General features: G+C 45.4%; 1 protein-coding gene across 4 annotated transcripts in view; it reads left to right on the forward strand.

Moving 5' to 3' along the window:
• Positions 1 to 18,675, forward strand: part of Strbp (spermatid perinuclear RNA binding protein) — a 126,406-nt gene extending 107,731 nt beyond the window's left edge. Inside the window, exons 13-19 of one of the 4 annotated variants that reach the window (XR_260609.2) lie at positions 258 to 416; positions 3,683 to 3,817; positions 4,014 to 4,154; positions 6,833 to 6,956; positions 8,933 to 8,977; positions 14,886 to 15,019; positions 16,597 to 18,675. Coding sequence is in view for 2 of the 4 variants with exons in the window: in XM_005382505.2 (XP_005382562.1) it covers positions 258 to 416; positions 3,683 to 3,817; positions 4,014 to 4,154; positions 6,833 to 6,956; positions 8,933 to 8,977; positions 11,538 to 11,614 (681 nt within the window). In the remaining 2 variants the exon portion in view is untranslated. Of the gene's footprint in view, positions 1 to 257; positions 417 to 3,682; positions 3,818 to 4,013; positions 4,155 to 6,832; positions 6,957 to 8,932; positions 8,978 to 11,537; positions 12,202 to 14,885; positions 15,809 to 16,596 lie in introns of those variants that run through there. The other 3 variants (XR_001233576.1, XM_005382505.2, XM_013513147.1) reach the window with 3 other exon arrangements.
• Positions 18,676 to 25,915: the final 7,240 nt, after the last annotated feature.

Consider the following 25,915-nt stretch of genomic DNA (forward strand, 5'->3'; position numbering starts at 1 on the left):
CCTCAGGTTTGCATTTTTGTTGTCTTATTTTAAACCTGATTACTCTGAGGAGGTTTTTTTCTTTTTTTCTATAGTACTATCCTGGTAGGTATACCTTATTTAACCAAGGATTTATAGGTTTAGCACCATCCTGATTTTCCTGAAAGGTGTTTTATGAGCCCAAATGTTAGGAATTTAAAATGTTTGTTCTGTGTTTCATATCTTCTCTGTGACCTCTGGTATGTGAATAAAATTTCATCTTTATGTAATTTGAACAGGTATTACAGGCAATGGGATACCCAACTGGCTTTGATGCAGATATTGAATGTATGAGTTCCGATGAAAAATCAGATAATGAAGGCAAAAATGAAACAGTGTCTTCAAACTCAAGCAATAATACTGGAAATTCTGCAACTGAAACCTCCAGTACCTTAGAGGTATACTTACATTTTCTTTTGTTAGGAAAATAGAACATATGTATAGTGTAGAAAATTTGAAAGATTTAGAAAAGATAAAAAAATTAAAAGCATATGTAAATTATTTTTAATTTATTATGTATTTCAGAGGCAGACATTACCTTGGCTTATTTCTATCCAGATTTATTTCATGAACATTTTTATAAAGACAATTAAATTTTTGTGGTTTTACATCTTGATTTATTTTCACTTAACTAAAAATATCTGACATAAAGGTTGGGCATGGTGACGCATGACTGTAATCCTAGCACTCAGGAGGCTGAGGCAAGAGGATCACTGTGAGTTCAAGGCCAGCTTGAACTGCATAGTGAGATCCTGTGTCCAAAAGAACAACAACAACAAAAAATCTGACAATATTGTATACTGTTCAGCACATGAAGAGTCCCTAACTTAACCAGTACTTCCCTCTTCCTAGCCACAGAAGCTGCTGCTTTTATGTTATAATTGTAATGTGTCAGGGATATCAACAATAACTGAAAAGTAAAAAAATGAAAAGATCTAGTGAAAGAAATTTGGGGCTTTTGAAAGTGTGTGCTAAACTGGACTGTGTATGTACTTGAAAAGTGGGCCATCATTTAGTTGGTCCAACTCCAAAGGAGAAGAGAGAATAACCTGATGCAGTATGTGCCTTAGCATCTGAATAAGTTCTCACCTGTGAGTTTATTGCCAAAGACAGTAGAATGGGGTGAAATCCAAGTCCCTAACATGCACAGCACATTGGGGGATTCATGGAACTCCTGTTTACTGAATTCTCTGTAAAGAAAATTGGCTTTGGGTAACAGTAAGACTTATATTAATTTTTGTTTTATTTAGTCATTTATAAGAATAAGTGTTTATTAAGGACTTAATAGTCTTTTCTTTTTAGTCCCTAAGTCCCTTTTAGTACCTGCTCAGCTCTAGCTACTGCATTGTGCCCAGAGCCAAGATTCTCTTAGTCTAAAAGGAGCAAAAGACACATTTGTAATAATGGATAATGTTGTGTGATAGGCTATATGATTGCAGAATAAATGTGATAAGTGAAATCCAAAAGAGGAAGTGCTTGTGTAGGTGCCATACTCTTACTTCCATAAGAGGTAGGACAGTGTAAGAGACAGTACAGGTAGAAGATGCGTTTTGCCCTGTTGGGGAGATCGCAGGAAGGCATTCTAGGCTGAAGGAATAGGAGGTACCATGACCTGGAGCTCAAAGCACGTGTTTGGGAAGTACCAAGTGGGTCACTGTGGGGAGGACTGATGGAGGCTGAAGCCTGAGAGAGGACTCTGGACTCTCCAAGGGATGCTGTGGAGGACAGATGTGGCACCCAGCTGTTTACAGTACTGCTGTTTCATAGGGGGTGGTCACAGGGCAAGGTGTTGCTTTGCCAGCTGTGTGATGTATAATGAGAAGAAAGGGCGTGTGGGTTATGAGGTTCAGGCTGGTAAGCAGAAAGGGAGAGAGCAGTGTGGGCTACCCTGATAGCAGTCGTATGAATCTATGGAGGTTTTAGTAGTAGCTGTGTTTGTGCTTTGTACAATGAGGTAATGAGCAGTGGAAAGCCCTTCTTTTTCATCTCTTCATTTAAAATAGTAGTCACTGACTAAAATTTGAGTGTTGTTTTTTTCTTCTTGGCATTACAGATTGAACCCAGGGCCTCACACATGCTTAACATGCTTAACATGCTTAACATGATTAATACCTACCGAGCTATACTTCTTGCCTTAAAGTTCAAATATTTCAGGCATGGTGGCATATGCTTGCAAACCCCTCTACTTGGGATGCCAAGGCAGGAAGGAGGCTCGCCAGTTCCAGGCTAGCCTGGACAACTTAGTTAAACCCTGACTTAGAATAAAAAAACACAAGAGAGGGAGGTGGCTGGAGGTGTAGCTCCATGGTAGAACACTTGTCTAGCATGCGTATGGCCCTGGGTTCAGTCCTTAGTAGCTACCCATCACACACAAATTTATGTCTGTACTCACTTGTATAAAATGAGGTTTGGAAAGCAGAGAGCGAGTAGTACAAATCTAGTTTCACATAATTACTTGTTACCTTTAAAAGATGGAGAGTAGAAATTTGCCGTGAAATTTAACAATGTAAATTATGAAAATGTATCAGGAAGGGAGTTTACTGTAAAAGATCCATGAATGTATATTAAACTGTCTTTGAAAATTGCCTATTGTTTCACTTCAGCAGCTACTTATCCAATCCACAGAATACTATATTAAGAACCTCTTGATGTCCATTAGGTTTTTATGCATAAGACTACTTTTAGGCATTCGTTTTGTTTGTTCAGCATTTTGAGCAATTGCTATAATGGAATTACAGACATGATCCCTGAACTCAAAGAGTGCTCAACCTCTGAGCTTTGCTTCTGATGATGATGGTCTGACTCTCCATTCGTTAAGGCAGGGTTCACATGTCTGAGATGCTAGACAAACCCTGTCAGGATTGTACTACAAAGTAATCCCTTTTGCTGTGCTCCCACAGCATGCATCTGTGCTCTAACATAGGTTGTTTTACAGTGATTCATCTGTCCCTCCCAGGACATGCTGGCTCTGTGAAGGCAAGGAATGACTAACTTCATTGTTGTTAAATTTCAGAACCCATAATCTGTAGCCTACTTTTTTTTGTACCTTACTTAGATGCCCTTAAATCTTTTAAGGAAGATTGAGAATTTCATAGGGACATTTCCTCCTATATCCCAAATTAAGTTATTTCTTCCTAACCTGAAAGGTGGGAAAAAAATGACCCCTCAGGCATCATGCAAATCCCAGCTCTGCCCTCTTTGTTAGTCATGTAGTGTTATTTTAGGTTCTGGCCAGGACAGATGAGACCCTGGATAATGGTGAGTGGCAGGGCTCCACTGATCTTCAGTACTGTTCTGTTGGGACCCGTGTTTGAAGGCAGGCTGTCCAGATGACTGAGTGTTTACTCCTTGTAGAGTTTTCACACCTTTGATGATATTTTGCCATCAGTGTAGAGAGGTGACTCATTCTCATCCTCAAGTGTTTTAAATTAGAATTTTTGAGCTTTTTTTTTTTTAGCATAACTGTGTTAATAAGAATTTTAATGTTCTAAAATCATGTAAGGTTTTAGAACATTAAATTTCTTACTAAACTTAATTGAAATTAAGATGTTACATACATGTACCAACTCCCCACTAGGAATGTGATCATTGTGTATTTATGAAAAATAAAAATTGAAAAAAAAATGTTACTTGATTGACTCTCCAGCTTCTCTTTGTCTTTTAGGTAAGAACTCAGGGCCCTATCCTCACAGCAAGTGGCAAAAACCCTGTAATGGAGCTCAATGAAAAAAGACGAGGGCTCAAGTATGAACTCATCTCAGAGACTGGTGGAAGCCACGACAAGCGCTTTGTAATGGAGGTGTGTGCCTAGATACATGCTGTTCTTCCTTACGCCCCTCTCCTAGGCAGGATATGCTGGACTGATATGTAGAGAGTTGTAGGCTCTATCAGTTCTTTTGGAACTACTTAACTTCTGGTGTTCTCCATGTTATGGAATGTTAAATCTTATAGAGGAATTACATGGAATAATTGTAAAGTGGTGTTTTTGATTTCAGGTAGAAGTAGATGGACAGAAATTCAGAGGCGCAGGTCCAAATAAGAAAGTGGCAAAGGCAAGTGCAGCTTTAGCTGCTCTGGAGAAGCTGTTTTCTGGACCCAATGCAGCAAATAATAAGAAAAAGAAGATTATTCCTCAGGTAAGAGTTGGGCAAAACCTTTGTAATGCCTTTGGAAAATGCTGTAAGAATTAAATTCCTGTCTGTGTGTTACTTTAGCTTTTTCTGAAATTGGTTCTTTTTCATGAATTGTTGGGCAGCTTTTTCTTTGATAGATCATTAGGCTCTGTGAGTCCTTGCTCTATGGTTTTTGTAGGCAGATTTATAAAAGAGAGGCTGTTAGCGTTATTGGGAGAGTTGAGGTCATTCTTGATGCAGTAAGATACTGAGGCGAGCGAGGCTTTCTGTAGGTGTGAGCTTTTGTCTTGCTCAGAGCTGCCAGACTGCCTCAGACTGCCTGGGGCTCACTTTCCTTGAGTCTGTAGCTGCTCTCCTACTTTCTCTCCGCTGTATCTTTTTGCATTGTTTATTTGGGGCTTTCCTCTGTGGGTGGCACAAAAGGTGACACTGTGCTGCATCTGTGAATTATTGGCAGTGGGAAGGCCTTCACAAGGAATTTGGATAAGACGGTCTCCTAACTACATGCTTTTTGATACAAGCATGTATCAAAATGATACACTTATGTATCAAAAATATTTTCTAGACGTGTACCATGTACATGATTGTATGAGAAAAAGAGACATGTAAGTAAATTTAAGACATTCTCTGCTTCATGGAGAGTGCTGGTGTAATAGTAATATCTGAGTATACTGTGTGATATAAACAAGTATATTAAAAATGCTTATCTTAATAGAAGTAACTTTAGACTAAACTTCTGTGTTAAACATGATATTTATAGTCTTTTACACATGCAAACTTTATTGATCTCAGTTTAAGAATAGATATGTCTATAGTCACACAGCTCATTTAGGGTAGAGGTTCCCTTTCAGACTGGATCTTCTCCATCCAAAGGCTATGGCTGTTCTGTTGCATGTTATAACCATCTAGACATTTGTTTTGTATTGAGTCTAACTTCTTGTATCAACTATAATAAACACTATTGAATTCTAGGAGTCACAGTATAAACAAAAGTAATTTTTACTGAGATTAAATAAAAACAAAAGCTTTTAAATTACAGTAGTACATATGTAGAAGATAAGATCACTTTTTCTAAAACCTTCTAGTAAATATAGAGCAAAATATGTACTAGGTTAAGAAGAAGTAGATGGACTAGGTTAAGTAGAAGTAGATGGACAGAAATTCAGAGGCGCTGTATTGACCATAAGAAACATCATTTCTTACAGTGGTTGTTTGTCAAAGAGATGCAAAGCTGGTAGTTTTTTCTCTCAGTGATGAAAATATATTTTTTTAAAGGCAAAAGGTGTTGTGAATACAGCTGAATGAATGATTGTCCCTGTGCATGATATGTTTGACCTTGAAAGTGTCTTCCGGCCAGGGTTATATCTTGTATTTCAACAGTTACTTTTATTGTTTAGAAAGTCTAGGTTTAAGTATTTATTAGGTAGTTAAGTTTGTCTCTGGTAACATGAGTTGTATCTGTGTGGAATCACTTCGCTGCCCCGATTCTTCCTGACTACTTCCAACTAAGCTATGTTTAAAAAAAAGTTCACTCCTTTTTAGAATTTTTTCATACTAGAAGCTGTAAAACATTTTTGACAGCTAAGAAGCGGTCTATTTTGGATGTGTGGGTTGGTTTATTTCAGGCAAAAAGAAAAATGATTATCCCTGTGCATGATATGTTTGACCTTGAAAGTGTCTTCTGGCTAGTCATGGCAGAGGTGGTGGTCATTGGGGGCAGAGAGAAGGATGATGGTTTTTCCATGGGAGATGGGTATATGTGCCCTCTGACTCTAGTAGCTTCTGAGACTGTTGACTTGATTACCACTTTCCTGGTACCTTGGTTATAGTAGGGAATTTTAGTGTTTCTAGTTTGAGTTTTTATTGCATTTTATACTAAAATACATCTGGATTATATTTAAGTGTAAATATTAAGTATAGTATTTAATTAAAAATCTGACATCATTTGATCTTAAATTTTCAGTTTTCAGTTCTTTTTGAATGTCTGTTCTTCTTTTCATGTCTGTTCTCTCTGTTGCTTTTTCTAAAGTGAAGAAAACAAAGTGGGTACAATTATCTTCATTTTACAGTTAGTGGGAAGACTGCCAGACAGAGCTATTATGTGACTTCACCAGTGTCCCATGTCATTTTAGAGCAAGAAGGGATTTTAGAGGTGGTATTTATTTAATAATTGATATACAAAAAGATAGGCACATAGGTAAGTATAGTAGAATAAACAAGCTTTAAAAAATCCTGTGACCTTCCCGAGGTCACAGATGAGGACCTGCCATCCTCATTTTTGGTCTTCCTGTCTTAGTCTGATCTCTTTTTTAACCTAATTCTAGATAATTCTAGATAATTTGTTACTGGGATATAGTCTGCCCGAGTGGAAAATCCAGTGGCTTTTGAACCTGGGTATCCAGTGTCTATAACTACTTTAGTCAGGTCTAAAATGATTTGGAATGTAATTTGACTACTTAAATTTGTGGTAAACTACAAATTCTTTTGACAGTGAAAATGTTAGGTACTTTATATATATATATATATATATATATATATGCCCATATATTCTTTAGAATAGCTCTGTGAAGTAGTTGTCATTTCTGTGTTGTGGAAACATCGTTTCTTACGGTGGTTGTTTGTCAAAGAGATGCAAAGCTGGTAGTTCTTTCTCTCAGTGATGAAAATATGTTTTTTTAAAGGCAAAAGGTGTTGTGAATACAGCTGTGTCTGCAGCAGTGCAGGCGGTTCGAGGCAGAGGAAGAGGCACTCTGACGAGGGGAGCTTTCGTTGGGGCTACAGCTGCTCCTGGCTACATAGCTCCAGGTTAGTGTTGCCTGCCCTGAGCGCAGGTCTGAGGAACAGCATGGCCTTCATTTTGCAAGCGTTTTGGGGGATGGGGGTCTCTGGAAATATAACACAGGTAATTAGATGAGTACACACATCTTCAAAAGAAGAGAATGCCATAGTTTTTCTCCTGGAATCTGCTGAGTTCTTAGAGCCTTCCTGGAAGTAGAAAATAGGAGCAGTATTGTACTTGGTTGGGAGAAGGCATTTTGTCAGTGAGGAATCTAAAAGATGCTCCACAGATCCAGGGGTTTGCACATCTGAGCAGGTTGTGTCCTCTGGGGACACAGAAGTCAGGTTGAGTGTATACCAGGAGAGAAAAATGATAAAGAAACTTTTTTAATTGGGGTGAAGCCGGCATTGTTAACACTTGCTAAACTCAATGCTTGAAAACCGTCCAAGACAGAAGTACAAAAAGAAAAAAAAGAGAACTTTTTATCCAGAACTTACTGTTTACCACATATTTTCATATACACCACCTACCAGTCCAGTTATTTAAATACAGGATAACCAAAAATTGCATATTTTTTAACAGGAAATAGAAAAACAATTTTATCAAATTTATTCAATACAAGAATCAACTGGTTGAAATGACACCTGCCAGAGGGATGCTTGGGATAGTCTGTATGCAAACAAAACATGCTGCCCGAGTGGTGCTTGGGGCAAAGTGGTTAAAGTGGTTAAAGCGGTTAGCTCAGAGCTGGATCTGGAGGTGATGGCTTGGATTTTGTGGTCTTTGAATCCTAAATATAGTGGGAGGTCGTGAGGCAAAGAAGTGACAAGATTGGCTTTCTTTGAAAAGGTCACTTCTGTACAGTGAAGAATAGATTGTAGGGTCAAGGACTGGCATGCCAGGACCAGTTAGAAGGCTGTCGTGGATGAGTCATGCAGGCACCGGACCGAGGAGGCCAGGGGATGCAGAGGACTAAAGGAGGGGCAGTATGTGAAGAGACTGAGGGAGTAGGTAGAAAGCAAAAGTGATGAGGGAATGTGTAGAGTGAAAAAGAATGAGGTTTCAAGAGTATAACCTGGGAGGAACTGACTGGGTTGATGGTGCTATTTAATTAGCTAGAAAACACTAAAGGGAAAGAACTGTGTGAGTTTCTTAGCAGATTGTTTGTGGGTCTCACTTTCTCTACCGAAATTTAGTATTTTTAGCCTCATTTATTGCATTAGGGAAAGGGCAAAGCTTTTATTATACAATAATGGACAATTCAAAAACACATTGCCAGTAAAAAATGAAGTCAGGGTTAGAATCCCAGGGGCCTGATTAGTGCCCAGCTTAGTAGTTACGGTTTCATCTCTCTGTAAGGAGGTTTTGTTAAACCCTTTGAAACTGTAGGCATAACAAAACAGCTCCCATTTCCTGGACTAGATTGATGTATAACCTTTTTTTTAAAGCATTAATTTTTCTTCTGGCCTCTGCTACCACCTTCTGTTCTGCTGCTCATTTTAGCTGTATTGTGTTCTCTTGAAATACGTGATTTAGTGAGCCCAAGGGCTGAGTGGTACTACTTCAAGTTGTATATCATTTACATATAGACTAAAAAGCAAAAAACTCATCCGTCAGGAAATGTTTTGATTTGGTGCCTAAAAGCAGTGCATTTTAGTATACATTTGAGTGCTTTGTGTCAAACAGCAGATTGAAAGTGGGGCATGCAGAGGTGACTGAGGGCTGCCCTCCCCCCAGTGAAGGTTCAGGGTTCCCTGGGGTGGGGACAGACATCTCAGTAAGCAGAGTGCAGTGTGATGCAGGCCGAAACACAGTGCACAAGGGGAGAGAGCAGGCACTCAGAGCCACCGTATCGTGAGACTGCTCCGGAACGGCTCTTCCCGTTCAGCCTCTGGGAGGAGTTCTCCGGTCCTAGGGTGCCAGGCCAGGTGCTGTTTTTGAAGTGGGCCTCTGCCACTTGTCTTTGGTCTTGGACTGATCTGCTCTCTTTTCTTTGCATCAGGCTATGGAACACCATATGGTTACAGCACAGCTGCGCCTGCCTATGGTATGTACACCATCTTACTCATTTCTCCTCTTAGTGAATCTTTTACAGCAATCCAAAGCACACTTGTATCCAGGCTTTCAGTAAATGAATTGGAGGACCTCAGACCTAATCATTCTAGTGACCCAACTTAAATTCCCTTAGAAAATGCCACAACCTTGTGGTTCTTGGTTTGGTTGGAGTTGCTCTTCTCTCCGCTTTGCCTGACTGAAGGACTGCTTGTTCTAATTGCCTGTTTTTGACCTTACTGAAATTAAATATTTTAAGTAATTCTTACAGCCAACTTACACTCTATTCAAAGGCTACTGAAGGGCCATACCCATTTTCTAGCTTAACTGCCTCCAGTTCCATGCTGCATTTAAATTTCTGGTTTGGAACTGTGTAAACTGTAGGTAATTGCAGTCAGGAATTTGTACCCATCATCCTTTTCTGTGCATTTTGCTTTGGGGCTGATGGATGTCATTGGTTCTAGAGAGGACGGGGCTTCACTAACAGTGTCCCTTAAGTTCTTTATGCAGAAAGTCAGTAGTGTATGCTAGGAAGTCATAGGTCTGTCTCTTCTCCCCCAAAGATAAAAAATAAGAGCAACTACATAATTGAATCACTATGGCCCTTTGGATAACTTTTGAATGAGGTTTATGTGGCAATGGAGGCAGTAGGTTTGGAGTCAGTGATATGCTCTTAGACATTTTTCCCAACTCAGGTGCTACATGTTACAGAATCAGCCGTTGGCAAGATGTTTGTCATTGAGAGAAGGGGAGAGAGAAACGGGAGAGAGAATGCGTGAATGCGTGCACGTGTGCATGTAGTGTGCACTTGAAAGTATGAGTCAGCATGGCCCCAGGCTGGGCGTGCGTAGTCACAGACGGCAAGGGCCCTTCACATGTTGCTGTTTGTGGCACGAATCCTCTACATGAGCCTCAGACCTCCATACTGTGCCTTCTCCCTTCACACTTCAGCTTTGCCATTTTTAAGACGCTGATAAACCGAACCTTCATCTGATTTCCTAATTGTAAAAATAACTAGAAAACAAATAGTTTGACCTCTTTGCCTATTAAGATAGACAGTTAATATCCTGAAAAGATACAGAGAAGTGGCAAGGGTCACACATTTGGAATGAGTTTTTCTTGGGTAAAGCACACATCCTCGACTTTGAGCCTTTCCTAGTATCACCTCTGGCACTGTCAGGCTTCCTCTTTTCCAAACTGGAGCCATAAGGGCAGGTGGGAATGGAAATTCGGGACTGATGTCAGGCATATGTTTTCACCCAGATTTCCTTCCTATTCACACGTGCTTACACCTTTCAGTTTGGACACTGGCATTTGTACTTCAGCTAGGCTGTAGATGCCCAAACTTCCTCGTCCTTCCTGAACTAGATCTGGTGGGTTTATCCACATGCAGTGCACTTGATACCTGAGCTCTGCTGTACCTGGTGTGGGCACCAGAAGAACGTCTGCCTCCTAAGGCAGGTTTTTGAGCCTTTCAGTCACATAGTAAGGTTCAGATTCTTCAGTAGAGGTTTGCTAGAGCTTACCGTGTCCCTTTAAAGCATTTTATATCTAGGCTCCCAGTTACATCCATGGTTTCTTCTGTCTTTTTAATTTTTCACTCTTGGCCCTCCCTTTTCTCCTTTAACATTGCACTTTCACCCTGGGGCCTCTGAGCCTCCGTTCGGAAGGCTGCTGTCTTTCATGTGCCATATAACTGACTTCCAAAGCTGGTGACATTTGATGCCCCCATTTTTCACATAAAAGATTTGGTTTTTAAATGTTACTGTGATGCAAACCTACTAAAACAATGCTTTATTTTGGCTGTAAGGTAAATATGTCTTTTGGCCTTTGTAAAGCTGTTGCATGTGGGGTAACTTCCCTCCGATCATCTGGTGCTCTTGAATACCTGCTGTTGCTGCTTTGTGATTTCTCCAGACGTTAAATATTAGATAGGAATAGGAGCAGATTTCAAATCCTGCCTGAGTATGCAGAAGTTTGTGAGGCCACAAGAACGTATTAATTACAAAATTAAGGAAGTAATTAATCTTTCCAGATTTGCCATGCCAATACTGGCAGTAACCATTAAGAAGATAAACAAACACCTGGTCACAGCTGTGGAGCTGTCTTCCAGGGAGCTGAGGCCTGCACAAAACGCTGTGCTTTGCATCTTGACAATCCCTGTTTCTCCTGTAATATGTGATCTGCCAAACTGAGAACCGATACGGATTTGTAGAGTCGCTTTAGAGTATTACTCAATACCATTGCTTTTGATCTCTAGAATATAATTATGGCAGTTCACTCGGCTGTCATTTCTGAATGTCATTTTGGTTTGAATAGAAAATATTCAATGATGTAACCATCTTGGTTTTGAATAGAAAATATTTACCACCATACAAGAGCAATTTCAGAACAGGTGATCTGTGAGAGATTTGTGGGCCTCTTTCAAAATGGTACATGTTGACTGACTAATCTGGAAAAGGTTAATGATACCTAATGTAAGATATTTTTTAACTTGAAATTTTTATTGGCATATTAAACTTATTTGGAGTCCTCTCCGTTTCTTTTCTCTGTAGGTTTGCCCAAGAGAATGGTTCTGTTACCTGTTATGAAATTCCCAACATATCCTGTTCCCCACTACTCATTCTTTTAGCAAATGACAGAAGCTCATTCCCATTGAACAACAGTACAGTACAATACAGAATGTTAAAGAAAAAGCCTTTTTATCCTGCTTTCTTTGAACACATACTTGATCAAAATTATTTGTAAAGAACATCTTTCCTACTTTTTGATTTTAACAAATGCAAATTTAGTTCTCTAAAACTTGAAAACAGACAAAAAAAAAAGAAAAAAAGAAAAAAAAAGAAACCAGTTCTGTGAAACGGTACCTCATTTCTGGAAAATAATTTATACCAGCCCTTATGTTCTAGGGAAATAAAAGTCTAGCAGTTCAAAGTTTAAGTTTTAAGAGAGTATCAGATTATGTAAAATTAAATTTGTGAAGGATGTACAGAGTCTCAAACACTGATCACAAATAAACAGCTTTGTTGTAACGCAGAGTGCCGCCTGGTTCCTGCTGCAGACACTGGTCCTCAGCTGCTGGAGATGTGCTTGCCTCTGGGCACTTTAATTCGGGCTGTAGTTTTTTTTTTAATACAGTAGAGACTTTTCATTTAGACTTTAACTTTGTAAATACTGAAGTGTGTAATTAAAGCCAATAAAATATGGGTTTGAATATTGTTTTAGCTTATTATTTTTGATATGTTTTGGTATCAGATTACAAAGAACTGCAAACTAATAATAATTTAGCCCTAGAAGCCCATTCATCTGTAAGCAAAACCGCTAAAACAAAGCAAGGGGATTGTTTGAGCCAGACTACGTACTTTGTAAGCCCTTTGTACTCTGGTCGTACAAGGGTGTCCCCATGATAAAGGTGACATTCTGTTACCCCAGCACTGCTTATTACGAGGATGGCATTACCCAGAGATGGGGAAGGAGGAATGTGATCATTTTAGTTTACGAATTTCCAAGTTTTAAAAATAAATTAATTAATCAATCACCCTCTTTTGTTCTTGTGGCCTTCTTCACTCTGTAAGATTTTGTGTTCACTCCCTGGCTTTTTCATGCAGATAGAAGGTTAGAGATTTTTCTGGCATTTGTTGAAGGGTCTTCTTTCCTCTTCAATTACATCAGAATCTAAAGCAGCAACAGGGTCCCCATAAAAACTTGCTCTTCGATTGTCCCAGTTCTTGTTGAGTGCTGCTGTGGAAAGTGACAGGTTTCAGCCATGGGTCAGCATTTGTTTATAAGACACCTGATTCCGCTGGTGGAAATTGATCAGTTGGTAACATTGTGCTGTTCTGTAAAGGGTGCAGACCGAAGTCTCCACTCGCATTCTCACCTTGTTTGGAAAGCCGATGCTGTTACTAGAAGGTAATGGTTTCATTAAGGTATTCACCCCCATGAAGGCAGCGGCGTGGTCCTGTCCATACCGACAAGTTGCTGTGTCTTGCAAAATGTGTTTCTAGTTTGAATTAGTTTCGTTCTTCCGTATTAAATTCTGCTTTTTCTGAAATGCATGGTGCCCATCAGTGAAAGTGGGCTTCACAAAATATGGCGAATTTATGTCAGATATTTTGGGGGGACCATCAAGTAAGGGTGATACGGGCAGTGTAACACAAATTTTAGTGTCATTCCTCAGATGTATATGGCATAATAACTCGTTTCTTCTCCTTGACCTATTCTTAGTGGTGGGTGATACTTTAATAAAACCTCATCACTTGCTGGAAGTAGCTGTAACTTATCATTGTCATCCTGTGCATTAGTGGCTAGACATAAACAACAAGGGCCCATTTCAGCCGGGGGTTTTCATGTCTCATTGATTTGTTTTGCTGACCTATGGATGAAACAGAGCCATCACTGAGAAGAAAAAGCATGGCTGGTAGGGTCCACTTTTTATTAAATATTTACAGTAGCGATTTGTTTTTGGAATACTATTAATTGGCAGCTGCAGTTGTTACTGTTACTTGAAATTGATTGTCAAATTTGGATTCCAAGTTGGAATCTCCCTGGAGATTTCTCTTCAGCAAATTCTTTTGAAGTAGCTGACTTTGCTTCATAACCCCAGTGATGGAGAAAAGGGAGCTGTGCTGTTTTCCAACATGATGGCAGTCATTTCAAATGGTTTCTACCAAGTCTTTTTTTTTTTTTTTTAATTTTGTTGTTTGTTGGAAGTTACTAACCATGTTGTAAACCTGCCCAGTTGCTGCAAACTTTTACATTTCTCTGCTTTACTTAAAATGATTGAGCTGTCAGTCCTTTGTTAGAAGTGGTAACCATGCAAGTTCAACTGTTTAAATTCTGTAATGAATTAAGTGTCCCCCACCTTTTGCCCTTCCCACCCCTCCATTTTGTAATGAAAATTCCACTTACAGCTGAAAGAGCAGAGAAATATAAATGAAGCTCTTCGCTTCACCAAATTGTATGAAATTAATGTGAGGTTTTGCTTCTCTGCTCTTTTCTCCGCTATAGGTGGTTTTTTCATTGACAGCCCCTATTGCCAGCCTCTGAGCGTCGCACCATTTATTATTCACTTGGGCCCTCAAGATTTCTTCTCTGACTTCTAGAACCATCAGGTTGTCTGGCTTGAAATGGCAATTTCTATGTCTTGGTCTTAAGAGCAATGTGACACCCTGAGGCTTTCCAGCTTTCAGATATACCACGCTCTGACACTTTTTCTTTGAAAGCATTGACTGAGCATTTTAAAGAAGAGCAATACTTTGTCCAAAGCCACGGTGTCTGTTTTAAAACTTTTCCTTTGGAAACCTAGCAATATCTGTACTTAACCCCTTTAGTGTAGCTCTTGTCAGGGAGTTTACAGACCAATGTAGAACTTAGACTTCGCGTGGGAGCTGTGCTATCTTCTGACACTTTTTAAACTTTTTTAGCACATACATTGAACAGTTACATTCCTGACTGCGTCAGCTAGCACTGTTATAATTTCTCTGAGTTAGGGGTCCTCCTTGAAGCCATATCTTTTGGTGGGGGCTGACACCTCACCAGGGCTGTGGCTGGCAGCCTGTGTCTCTCCGGGCTGCAGCAGTGCCCCATTCCTCAAGCCAGGTAATGGTCCCACAGATCTCTCTCCAACATACCTCATGTGGACGAGGTGGAGCGCACAGTAGGTGAGGCAAGGAGTCGGGTTTATGTAGCTGCCGATACTGTTGGTAATCTTGCTCAAATTGTTAACCTGGGAACAAACCACTGGTCAGTTTTGCTGGTGTTAGCCTTTTCTTTTTTTCTTTTTTTTAAGTTTGGGTGAATGTTTGAAAGTCATGAGTCAGTCACCGTTATTAATTGAAGAGTTGGGAATACCTCGTTAATGTATTTTTTAAAACTGGTGTTGGACCCTCTGTGTATTTCAGGTTAATACTTTTAAGCAGTTTTCAGCACGTTTATCTCACTTTATTCTCGTTCTCCTCGGACCTTCGTAGCCATATCACTTGTATAAAATAGGCTGAGATATAGTGACTGTAAGCTGTGATCTCAGTATACAAAGGTAAGCTCTTTTATTTTCTGATTAAAGAGAAAAATAAACAATTAACACAACTCGGATATATGACAATCATATATGATGTATTTGATCTCTTAGGTCTTATGTCATCACATTACCTTGAAAAATTTTATGGTCTAAATGTAAAATAGTTATTTTCAACATTTGTTTTACTACCCTTGTAAGTGCTTTTTATTCAAGAGAGACATTTCACGTTCGCTAAGATAAATTTGTGCATGTGTGTAGACACTTAGGCTATCATATGTATATAAGTCACACACCCAGATCCTTGTTTAAATTTAGAATTAAGCGGTAGGAACGGTTCACCTAAGATGCGTGTAATGGCAGGGCACTCTTTTGTCCAAAGCGCTGGAGTTTGAGAAGCGGCAAGATTGGAGACAGTGCTGGTGTGATCCATACATGTAGCTGTTACATAAGCTGAGGATCAAAGTGCCAATTTCTCCAGGAGAGAAACTTCTCTGAGAAATAAAATCTCTGATCTGTGTTGTATGCTCTAGTACAACAGCAAGAAGCCATATAAATAAAAAAGCAATAGAAAATGAAAAAAAAACCAAAACTATTAAGGTAACTATGGGAAAAAATATAATTGACAGAGTTAAGCTACTTATATGCAGAACTGACTTTAGTAGGACTCAGAAAGGTCAATACCAAGTCTGCAGAGACCAGTTTGTCTCTTTTCCAGGTTGAGTAGCTAGAATATTTATTTCCCACTGTATTCAACCATCATGGAGTTTATTTTAAAGATATGAGGATTAAACCAAATATTTTAATCAAGACTTGCTTCGTTTAGTGTGTCCCATATATGCATTTCATTATGTATTAGATGGTCTGTGCTAAGGCTGTATTTGATACACATGCACACAATTTAAAGTGGATTCATGTTTTGTATTTGTTTCTAAGTGGCAGTTTCTGTTTATTATGAACCTAAAGGTTGCACAAACAACAGCTCCCCCACACAGATAGGTGCACATTTCACAGGGCCTCGGCATCCGTGAAGTGCGCTGGGCGGTAAAGCTGACTCGCTCTCAGAGCAGCCCAGTGCCGACTGTGTGCCGGGCCCTTCTGTGGGCTCCAGCGAACAGAAAGTCTGTCCAGTGGAAGCATGGTGGGATTGGCCTACTGTAAATGTCCTACTTTGGGAGACAAATAGTTTGTTAGCAGGGGCAAGAGAGTATGAATTTAGTTAATAGTTTAATTATAAACTATAGAATAATGTAGACTCTGGCATCACTGTACTGGGCGTCACGTGGAAGTTCATTCACTGAGCAAACTTCGGGTCCTTTTGTTCATGGACCTCTGTCCAAGTAGTGAACTGTGTGAAATGAATGACAAATACCCCGCTTTTTAAGGCAGTTTTTCTAGTACGGCAGAGAACAATGTTGTTACTTTCAACCGTGAGCTCAGGTGTTTCTTTTTTAAATGACAGTGGGGGAGTTTTACCATTATAATCATTCGCTATAATTTCCCTGTTTCTTAGATTTCGTCAATAACTCGTGCTCATTTACTAATAGTAGAGTAGCGAGTTACAGAAAAGAACTAAGGAAATTTGTTCTTCCCCCTAGGCAGTTAGATTTCCAGTAATTAAGAGCCCTAAAAGATCAGGCAGAGGTGAAAGCAGTGAAAGGTAAGCACAGCCTGCTCTGCCAGCGGCCTCCCAGGGATTCCCACCCTTTCAGTGCCGGTGCCTTCTGAGGGTGGCGGGGCGGCTCTGGAGTCACCCAGGACAAGGAAGGTGCTGGGGTCTCGCGCTGTCAGGTGGCCGTAGGTCCCTCAGTGTTGGCGGGCAGCCTGGACCAGAGACAGTGGCGAGTGGGTAACAACAGCACAGCCAAGGAACTGCTGCCGAGGTGAGTTTTAACACCTGTGTGTATCTTGCTAGCACTTACAGAGCCCGGAGTTTCTTATATAAGGGCCCTTCTCTCCTCACAGCATCCTCCAGGAAGACTTTTAAGTGAAGAATTCAAGTTGAATTAGTTGTAAGAATAGATCTCCCTCCCACATTACCATTTCAGTTAGGAGCTAACAGCTTCCATTGATGCTTGAAGCAGTGATCTTTGGAGGTTTTTAAAAATAGTACCTTAATGCAAATTAGGTTATGTAAGCTTTACAGCACAGCTAGAAATAGGAAGTAGAAACCGTGCTGGAATCTGGGCCAGAGTATTTCACTCCAGCACATCCCCGTGGGGCCTGGGGACCCAGTGAGCTAGGCACCGGAAACGCGCCCGTGGCTGGCCGAGGTGGAGGGAGGTGTGTGAGGGGAGGCAAGGCTGTGCTGACAGGTAGCTGTAAGCAGGTGCTTTGCCTGCTCAGGGTGGAGCTGTGTTTGTCCCGTCACGCGGAAAGGTTTGGGCTGCTCCCAGCTTAGGGAGAGGACGCTGCGCTCCAGGGGTTCGACAGGAAGCACAAACCAAAGCCCACATTTCTGCTGTGGTACTTAAATCACCAGCCAGTCTGCTGCCCAGGGTTTGTAAATACTTGGTTTGGGATTTTAAGGTGCTTAGAATTTCACAAGGGCTGAGCTTAGATTGTCTGTCTACCTGCTGATTCCAAGTTTCTTGCCAGTGCATTCATAATAAAAGCCAGTGCTTGATTCGGCTCACAGTGACTGGTGGGTGGAGAGCACGTTATTATAAATTCCAGAAAGGAATGGAGGACTCTAGGTGGTACGCTTAGAAAGCTGTGGACTCAGATCCTTCTAAGGCTCCTACAGCTTGTCTTTTGTAGTTTGTTTGCATACTTTGGGAGGAAAATCTGCACTCCTCAACATGTATGGCCTCCCCTCTGTTTATCTTAGAAAAAACATGATCAAACTATTGGTGTCTCTGTCCATCTGTCCACTTGTCTGTCTGTTCTAGACACTTTAGGAAGTTTCTGTTCGGAAGAGGAAAAGTAGGGAGAGGGTGACGTTGCTGCTGTTGGACTGAATACCCCGTATTCCTGGTTTGAATATATTTGCAAAACATCAGCAGCCTCTGATGAAAGGTGGGCAGGCGGGTCTGTCCCCTGGCTGTTGGCGGTTGGCTAAGTGGGGAATACAGATTGAGCTCTGAGATGCTCAAAGTTTGTAAAAACTCTGTGAAGAAGTACCGAATGTTACTGCCAAGAAGCCCGGTAAGAGATTTGCCTTCTAGTCAACAGGTTTGTTCATAAATCCAAGAGATAGTTGCATAACTAACGTCCTGACAGAAGTTACTGCGTTCATTCCTTCTCCGCTGAGGCTTTTGATAGAATCTTTGCTTCATGCAGCCAACAGTGGAGGAAGGACCGCCTCCCCCACCCCTCCTGGTTAGTTGTTACCACCTTAATTTCTTATTCCAAGGAGGACCATGGTCTCTTTATGCAGAATTTTGCTATTTGTGCGGGTGACCTGGGCTGCCCCTGCTGGTGAGTAGGGTGACGACTGGCCCAGCGGCCCAGGCTGCAGCAGCAGGCCCATGGAGATGTTAGTTTGCAGCTGTCTTTTTCTGCTGCTGGATGGCCAGCAGGGGAAGGTGGGATCGGTGTGGCTGCTGTGAAGACAGTGTCTCAGCCCTGCCGGGGAGCCCATTCTCTCTGCATCGTTTCCAGCTCTCCTGTCTTTGGTTTTTCTCCAGTACCAGGAACCGAACTCACGACCTCACGCTTGCCAGGCAGGCGCTTTGCCGCTGAGCTAAATCCCCAGTAGCTCTCCTGTCTTGATCCTGTCATACAGTATGGACAGAGGGGCTCTGCCTTCTCCTGTCAACTGTCTGTCCCCCAGGTACAGTCGCAGCAGCCATTCTTTTAGGTCGTTTGGGCTCAGGGCAGCAGATTGAAGAAGCGGGGATGGGAGAGAGGAAGGAAAGTTGCCAGGGTTGGCAGCTTGTATGTGGCAGGCACCTGGACAGTCGTCTTAATTCTCGAACAGCCTTCTTGGAGGTGGCATTTTTCCTGTCTTACAGATGAAAAGCCTGACACGCCAAGTGATGCTAGAGCCAGGACAGAAACGCAGCTCTGTTTCAGTGCCAAGGCCTTTCTGCTGCACCGCGCTGCAGATCCCAAGGCTCGCGGGGAGGCTGTGCTGGGCCCTGCGCCTCAGACTTGAGGGTGCTGCGGACCAGATGTCTTGACCTAGAACAGGCAGGGCTCGTTTTTAGACCAGGTGTGAAAGACTGGAGAACTAGCTGGAAAAACAAACGGAAAGAGCATAGTGGCACTGTATAAATAGGGAGCTTTTGGTATTGAAAGCGTGTTTTTTGGTTTGATTGGCCACAAGGAGCTGAGGCAGACATTTCTGGGAAGCACGCTGTCTGCCTGGATGAAAAGAGTGATGGGGATGTGAGCCCGACCCTGAAGGGAGGCCCGTGAGGCTGCAGCCCAGGCTTGGGGTGCATGTTGGGGCTGCCCCTGGGCAGGTATGAAGAGAGACTGGGACAGTGGCAGATTGGAAGGCCCGTCCTTCATGCAGGAGTTTTGCTTAGCGTGGCCTCAGGGCAGACTGCCCAGCCTGGAGCGCGAGTCTTCCTCGTGTGGGACCTGTGCGAGCTGAGGCCAGCTTAGAGAGCTCTATGGTCTGCGAACCACATCCCGGCTCCTTGGCCGATTAAGACCAACTGGGTCTCTGCTTCGGGGCAGCTGGATGTGGTGATGGACACAGAATCCTTTTCAGGGAAGGGTATTCATTCCTCACCCGGCCTAAACATCACTGTCTGTGACAGCTGACAGTTCTTCTGAGCAATGGTGCTGCTGTCCGGGAGGGGAACAGCAAAAACGAAGCTTCTCTAAGGCAAGTTCTAGCGCACTGAGAGCGGGGGCGTGTGAGCTGTGGCCTGGGTAGAGCACAGCGCAGCAGAGCCCTGTCTACCCCTGGCTCCATTTCCTGCCCTGCTGGTGACTCCGAGCAGGAGCAGTGTGAGGGTTGTCGGTCTTGCTCTCTAGACAGGGAAATTGAGACGAGTAGATCTCTCCAAACCACTCCGCTTGTTTGTGGCAAAACACTGTGGCTCCTAATTAGTGGGTTTTTAACCACGCAGAGGAAGTAACATTTCATATGCTTCTTTGAGGGTTAACAGTAGCCCTTTCTTAGAGATTGTTTTGAACTCTGCAGCTGTGGGTTCTTGCAAGTTTTTCCCTCCGGTAGATGAGGAAATGGGGCTTGGGGAAAGTGACCTGCCCCAGACGCACAGCCCAGTGTCCCCCCGGCGGAGCCCATGGACAGCGATGCCGCTGTGTTCAGCACCCGTGCTCAACGCTGTCATTCAAGAGCAGCTGTGCGCTCCTCCCTCGGCCGCATGCCGCTCACCTTTCTCTCAGTCGAGATGTGTCCTGCGTGACTCCAAGTGAGCAAAACCTGACCCACCTTTCCCTGGGCCTTCTCTCTGCCGAGACTTTGGACTCCTGGGCTCGTTCTTTCTTGAGTTCCTTTGGAAGAACAGTGGGTTGGCTTGCTCCAGGACAGGGTGCCTGGGGCTGGCAGCCTGGTACGGGCAAGCTGCACATTCAAGTCTTGTTTGCGCAGACCCTGTGGGAAGCTTCGCACCATAACTGACCTTGTGTGTAATAAAGTGCAAATTCAGTAATTGCTGCTTGGAGAACTACTCAGCCTGGAGAGGCTGGGGGACACAACGCTGGGTACAGTTTTTAAGGTCAGCCTCCTCTGCACTTGGGTTTTGGCCCATCCTGGTTAGGTCTTGAGACAGGGCCAAGAGGTCACACTCACAGTGACTTCTTTCCAGAGCATTTGGGTGCACGCCCTTCTTGATTCTTGTGTCATGTAGATAATCTCAGGATTTGCCCCACTTCACAAAACCCTTGTGCCCTTGGAAGCCCCGTGGAGCGCATCATTCACGAGGTGAAAAGCTGTGGAAGTTGGCTCCCTAGGAACTCGGGAAAGCTGAAGGGGCCTCAAAATAAGATCACAGGACCCGGGTATTGAGGCTAGTGAAGGGCAGGCCCGGGGCGAGCCTAGATGCTCCTGTTAGATGTATTAAAGGGTTATATTTACTTAGTGTCTGGGGTTCCAGAAGGGTAAAGAGTTACCAGGAGTGTGCTGGGCACTTGGCCTAGAATGTGCCTCTCCTGGGAGTAGGTGGAATGGCCTTGGGGGAGCCGGGTGGGCAGAAAGTGAGCTCCAGGCTGCTGCTTGTATACAGGGAGTGCGTGATCTGGGTGGTGTAGAGGAACTTCTTCCGTTTGGGTTGGTTGGCCTCTGATTGACTGCGGATATTGCTGAGACCTCGTCTCCCTGCTCGGGTAAATGGATGGAGAAGACACTCAGTGTTACCTGCGGCTTTCTGCCTGGCCCTGTGTCACAGGCCAAGGCGCAGTTGGGGGAAACCATGAAAAGCTGAGCTTCAGGAGCCGAGGAGAAGGGAGACCATGCTAAGGTGGGGCGTGTAGGGACGGGGAAGGCATTTGAAAAGAATCGGAATCATCTGTGGTGAGAGCCACATCAGTGGCTTCGCTCCTGGGGCCGGGGATGCGGCACCGCAGCCTAAGTCCCTTGCCAGGTCTCCCTGCCGTGCAGAAGAGCCAGGCCCTGGAGATGACATGCGGGCTAGGAAGGGATTAGAGCTGAGTCACTCACATTTCCAACAGCTCAGATCCTAGTGGCCCAGGTTTCTCGTGTGGGTGGTACGGAGCTGGGCAGGGGACCTCAGCAGGGGAGGTCCTGGTGCACAGAAAGGCTCAGTGCCCTGGGCAGCGTGAAGCGCTGGCTTGGGACCGGGGCGGTTGGCAGGGTGAGATGGCCGGCGGAGTGCGTGACTCGGGCCCTTTGGTGTGGGATCCCGTCGTCCTTCACTGTTAGAGCTCTGGAGGGTCAGTCAGCGTGAGGACCGACGAGGAAGAAACAGTGCCAATGCCCAGGTGAGGATGCGGGGGCCGAGGGGGCTGCGGCAGAGGTGGAGGCAGGAGCAAGGTCTCTGCATGGCCGGGGAAGCTCTGCTGGGCTAAGCCGGGCACCCGGCCCCAGGCCGGGCAATGACAGTAGCCACTAGGGCGGAGGACTGCAGAGTTCTTCTCCCAGAACACTGCCCCGGGAGCGGTGGGGCTAGCAGTGGTGTCTCCGACCAAGCTGTGGGGGCAAGAAGGGTACCGACAGCACACATAGGTGTTGGGGTGTCGTGGGGCCTCTCCACTGAGCTACAGGCAGGGCTGTGGCGGGAAGCATCTCTCCTGGCACTGGGCAGAGAGATGTGTGGCCAGTCAGCCAGCATCTTTATTGTTCCCGTGGGTGTCTGGGCAGTGACAGGTACTGCTTAAGTTTGTAAAATGTTTTTGGTCCTGTCATGGTCCCTCTCCACCCCCAAAACATACAGGGTCTCACTACGTGGTCTAGCCTGGCCTTGAACTCATTGTGTAGCCCAGGCTGGCCTCAAACTCACAGTGATTCTCCTGCCTCAGCCTCCAGTGTGCAGGGATTATAAGTGTGTGCCACCATGCCTAACAATTGTTTTTTAAACTGGGCCAAGGCTGGCAATGAGTCCTCTTGGGTTTGGCATCTGTGGGACATGGTCATTAGCCCATGGGAAGGTGCAAGCTTTCTTTAGGGTTATTTAAGAAGGGAGAAAGCTAAAGCTAAAACAGATTGGTGAGGGTTTGCTTTGGGTGTCAGTTTTGGGTCAGTGTGCCACCTCCGCTTCTTCATGGTAGGCACGGCACTGGCACACCAGAGGGACCAGGATGGGGTCTTCCCTCCCTTCCTCCCTTCCCGGTGCTGGCTGGAACCCACTGGTGTTAGTGGGTCAGTGAGTGCCCACCTTTGTTTCTGAAGGGACAGAGCTGACGGAGCCATGCTAGGCAAGACTACCACAGAGGCACCACCCCAGTGAGGAGGGTGGGCCCTGCACCTCTTTCTACAGCTATGCTTGGGACTAGAACTCAGGAACAGCTGGGGTTTGCAGGCTTCGATCAGAGCTTTGGAAGGGTTAAAGTTATATCAAGACACCGATTTCACCCACCTTTGGGTGGCCAGAAGTGTCCAGGGCAAAGTGTCTGACTGCACACAGCCTCACCACTCTGCCCCTGTGGGCCTCGCAGACAGACCCCACTCGGGCGTTAGGACGCGAAGATGTACGGAGCGGTGCCTGAGCCCCACAGCCGCGGTCGTCTCCTGGAGAGGACCGGAGGCTGCAGCAGGCATTCCGGGCCTTGCAGTCTGCCGCAACTACTCACCTCTGTCGTTGTAGCACAGAAGCAGTCCCAGAAAGTGTACGACATTGTCCAGTGAGGCTTTACTTTCAAAAACAGCAGGCCTCGTTTTGCAAACCCTTCAGATTCCTTAACCTTCTGTCCTACTGGTGACAGGAAGCGTCTATCTTCTCTGATGTCTGAGTCCATGCATCTTTCTGTGGCAGCTGCTGCCCAGGGGAGACTGAGGCTTTGAATGACAGGTCGGACACTGAAGGGGAGGACAGGTGGCTAGAGAGCAAAACACAGTGCAGCAAGCATGCCCCTCTTCCCCTCCTCTCTGGAGCACAGGTTCCTCCCAAAGGGACAGGCCCAGGCCCAGGCGGCGGGAGACACTTCCTGGTGGGGACTGGCGTGTGGTCACACAAGCACATGGTGCCAGCATGCGCAGGCAGGTGTGGCTCCCTGGGTGGTGTGGGTGGCAGTGGGGATTGTGCTTGGGGGTGAAGTCATCACCAGCACCTTCAGAAATGGCTGTGTTTGTGGGAGACCATGTCTGTAACACGAAGTATGCTCCTTGGTTTAGGCTGGATTTTGCCGCCCAGGGATAGGAACTCTTGGTGCTAGCTAGGGCGGGAAAGCAAGTCCCGAGGAGCTGGAGAGTTTTTCTAGCCACCAGCTTCAGTGGGCCAGTGACCATGCTCAAGGAGCCATTTTATCTCCACTCTAATTTTGGCCTGGGGTCTTGTGAGGGTGAAGTGGCGGGGACCCATCCCCTCACTTAGCAATCAGGCTCGCTTCCTTTGTGCTGCTGGCTGGGACAGGGCGGAGGCGGAGGCGGGTGCCGATTGGCGTGGCACTAGATGCTCGGGCCGGGCTTCAGCTGGCCCAGGGATGGGCCAGGAGAGACTGCCTGGCTTCCGGCTCTGCACAGCGTCTGCTGTGGCGGGCTTCCGGGCAGGTTGAGAGGAGCGGGATGCTGCGTGTTCCCGGCGAGGCGGCTGTAACCTCTGAGGCGGGTGAGGGGCTCGGAAGTGTTCCTGAGAAGCTGGGCCCCGTCTCCAGGCGGGGACTCGCCTGGGGTTTGCTGTGTGGTCATCTCCTGGGGCCGTGAGTGGCTCCGAGGCCCTAACAGGAGGTGTGTACTTCCGCATCTCCCAGGAGCAGCCGTGCTGCGTTTTTCTGGAGGAGCTTCTGGGTTTTTGGGAAGCTGGGGCCTGGCGTAGACAGAAACTGGCCCTGGCTCTGGTGAAGAAAGTGGCCCTGTGTGGCTGTGGACCTAGATCTGGCAGCAAGGCCTGTGCTGTGCTCCGGCCTCACGAGAAGGCCCTCGCCCGTCAGCAGCGTGAGTCCCCCAGAGCCCGGGCCGCACCCAGTGCCCACTCGTGCCCTCACTGCCGGCTCAGTGCCATCTCCCGCTGTCCCGCGCAGCCGACGGTGATCAGAGGGTTGCTGTTTGTTTTTAAACTCTACCTAGTATTTTTACTGCTCTGGGAGTCAGCACCTTTTCATTATTTAAAGAAACGAATAAAGAGTAGGGCTAGGAGCTGTAGGTAGCCAAGTAGATTGTCTTTCAGAAACTTCCTTCCACCTGTGGCTTAGTCATCTTTCCGGTGTCCAGCTCTTTCCCCTCTTCGGGGTGGCTCCCCACCCTTCTTGGCCGAGTGCTCCTCCTGACGAGGAAGAGCCTTCTGCTGTGCACAAATGCCGTGGCGGAAGGAGTTCGGCGTGGTCGGGGGCGTGGCGAGTCACGCTGGATTCACAGCACACTCACGCTGCCGCCCGAGCCTCCCCGGAACCCACATCCGCTCGCTGGCTTCCCGAGGCCGCAGCTCTTGCTCGCCATGTAGTGAGGGCCGTCAGTGTGTGAGTCTGCATCACAGGCGTCCCTCTCCCTCCCCTCATCATCCTTCCTGTGCAGCCGGGCAAGGTTGGCTTTGTCCCTAACAGCTTATGGGCCGGGCTTCAGCAGTGGGACCTGCTGTGGTTGTGTGGGGGTGCTCAGCCCCCTTTTCTGGAGAGGTGGCTCCTCCATGAACCCTCAGTTGCAGGCACCCTCACGGCTTGTGCAGGGGTCTTTCTTGTCTCCGTCCCAGGAATCCAGGGTGATCTGGCTGCTGAGCTGTGCGCAGACAGGACTCTTCCTCGGCACACCCCCGGCTCAGCAGGTAGTGAATGCATAGTGCGGTTGGCTCATCCTTCAGCAGACCTAACACTTGGCCCCTAGCAGTGTTTATCCCGTTTCTCCCGAGGGATCCATCCGTCTGGCCAGTTGCACTTGCCGTTGGCTTTAGTGGCTGTCACAGCCCAGCTGTTTCGGGAGGCAGGTCCCTGGGGTGGCCTTAATTAGGGTGAGCATACGGCAGGAACAGAGGCACCTGACCTGGGGCTTTTGGCAGAAGGTAATGGGGAAGGAGCCGGCTTCCAACCATTGGGCCCACAGCTGGACACCACGGACACGGCCGTGTGTGTGTGTGTGTGTGTGTGTGTGTGTGTGTGTGTGTAGTGACTTGCTTTTCACTCACTCCAAGGGTCGGCGGTGTGTGTGTGTGTGTGTGTGTGTGTGGTGACTTGCTTTTCACCCACTCCAAGCGGAGCTCTGACTGGGAGCTGCAGCCGTTGTAGATCCAAAAGGCTGGGTTGTCCTACACCAGGAGCAAGGCGGCCCTGCACCGTCTTAGTCCTTTCTCGGCTGCAGGTTGGGGGCGCAGGGGCAGGGGCAGGGGCAGGCCGAGTGTAGTCATGGGTAGAAAGCCTTTTCCTACTGCGTGGTTCCACCCGTGACACTGGACT

This window comes from Chinchilla lanigera, unplaced genomic scaffold (assembly GCF_000276665.1).
Source record: "Chinchilla lanigera isolate Chin_1 unplaced genomic scaffold, ChiLan1.0 scaffold00018, whole genome shotgun sequence".
NCBI lineage: Eukaryota > Metazoa > Chordata > Mammalia > Rodentia > Chinchillidae > Chinchilla > Chinchilla lanigera.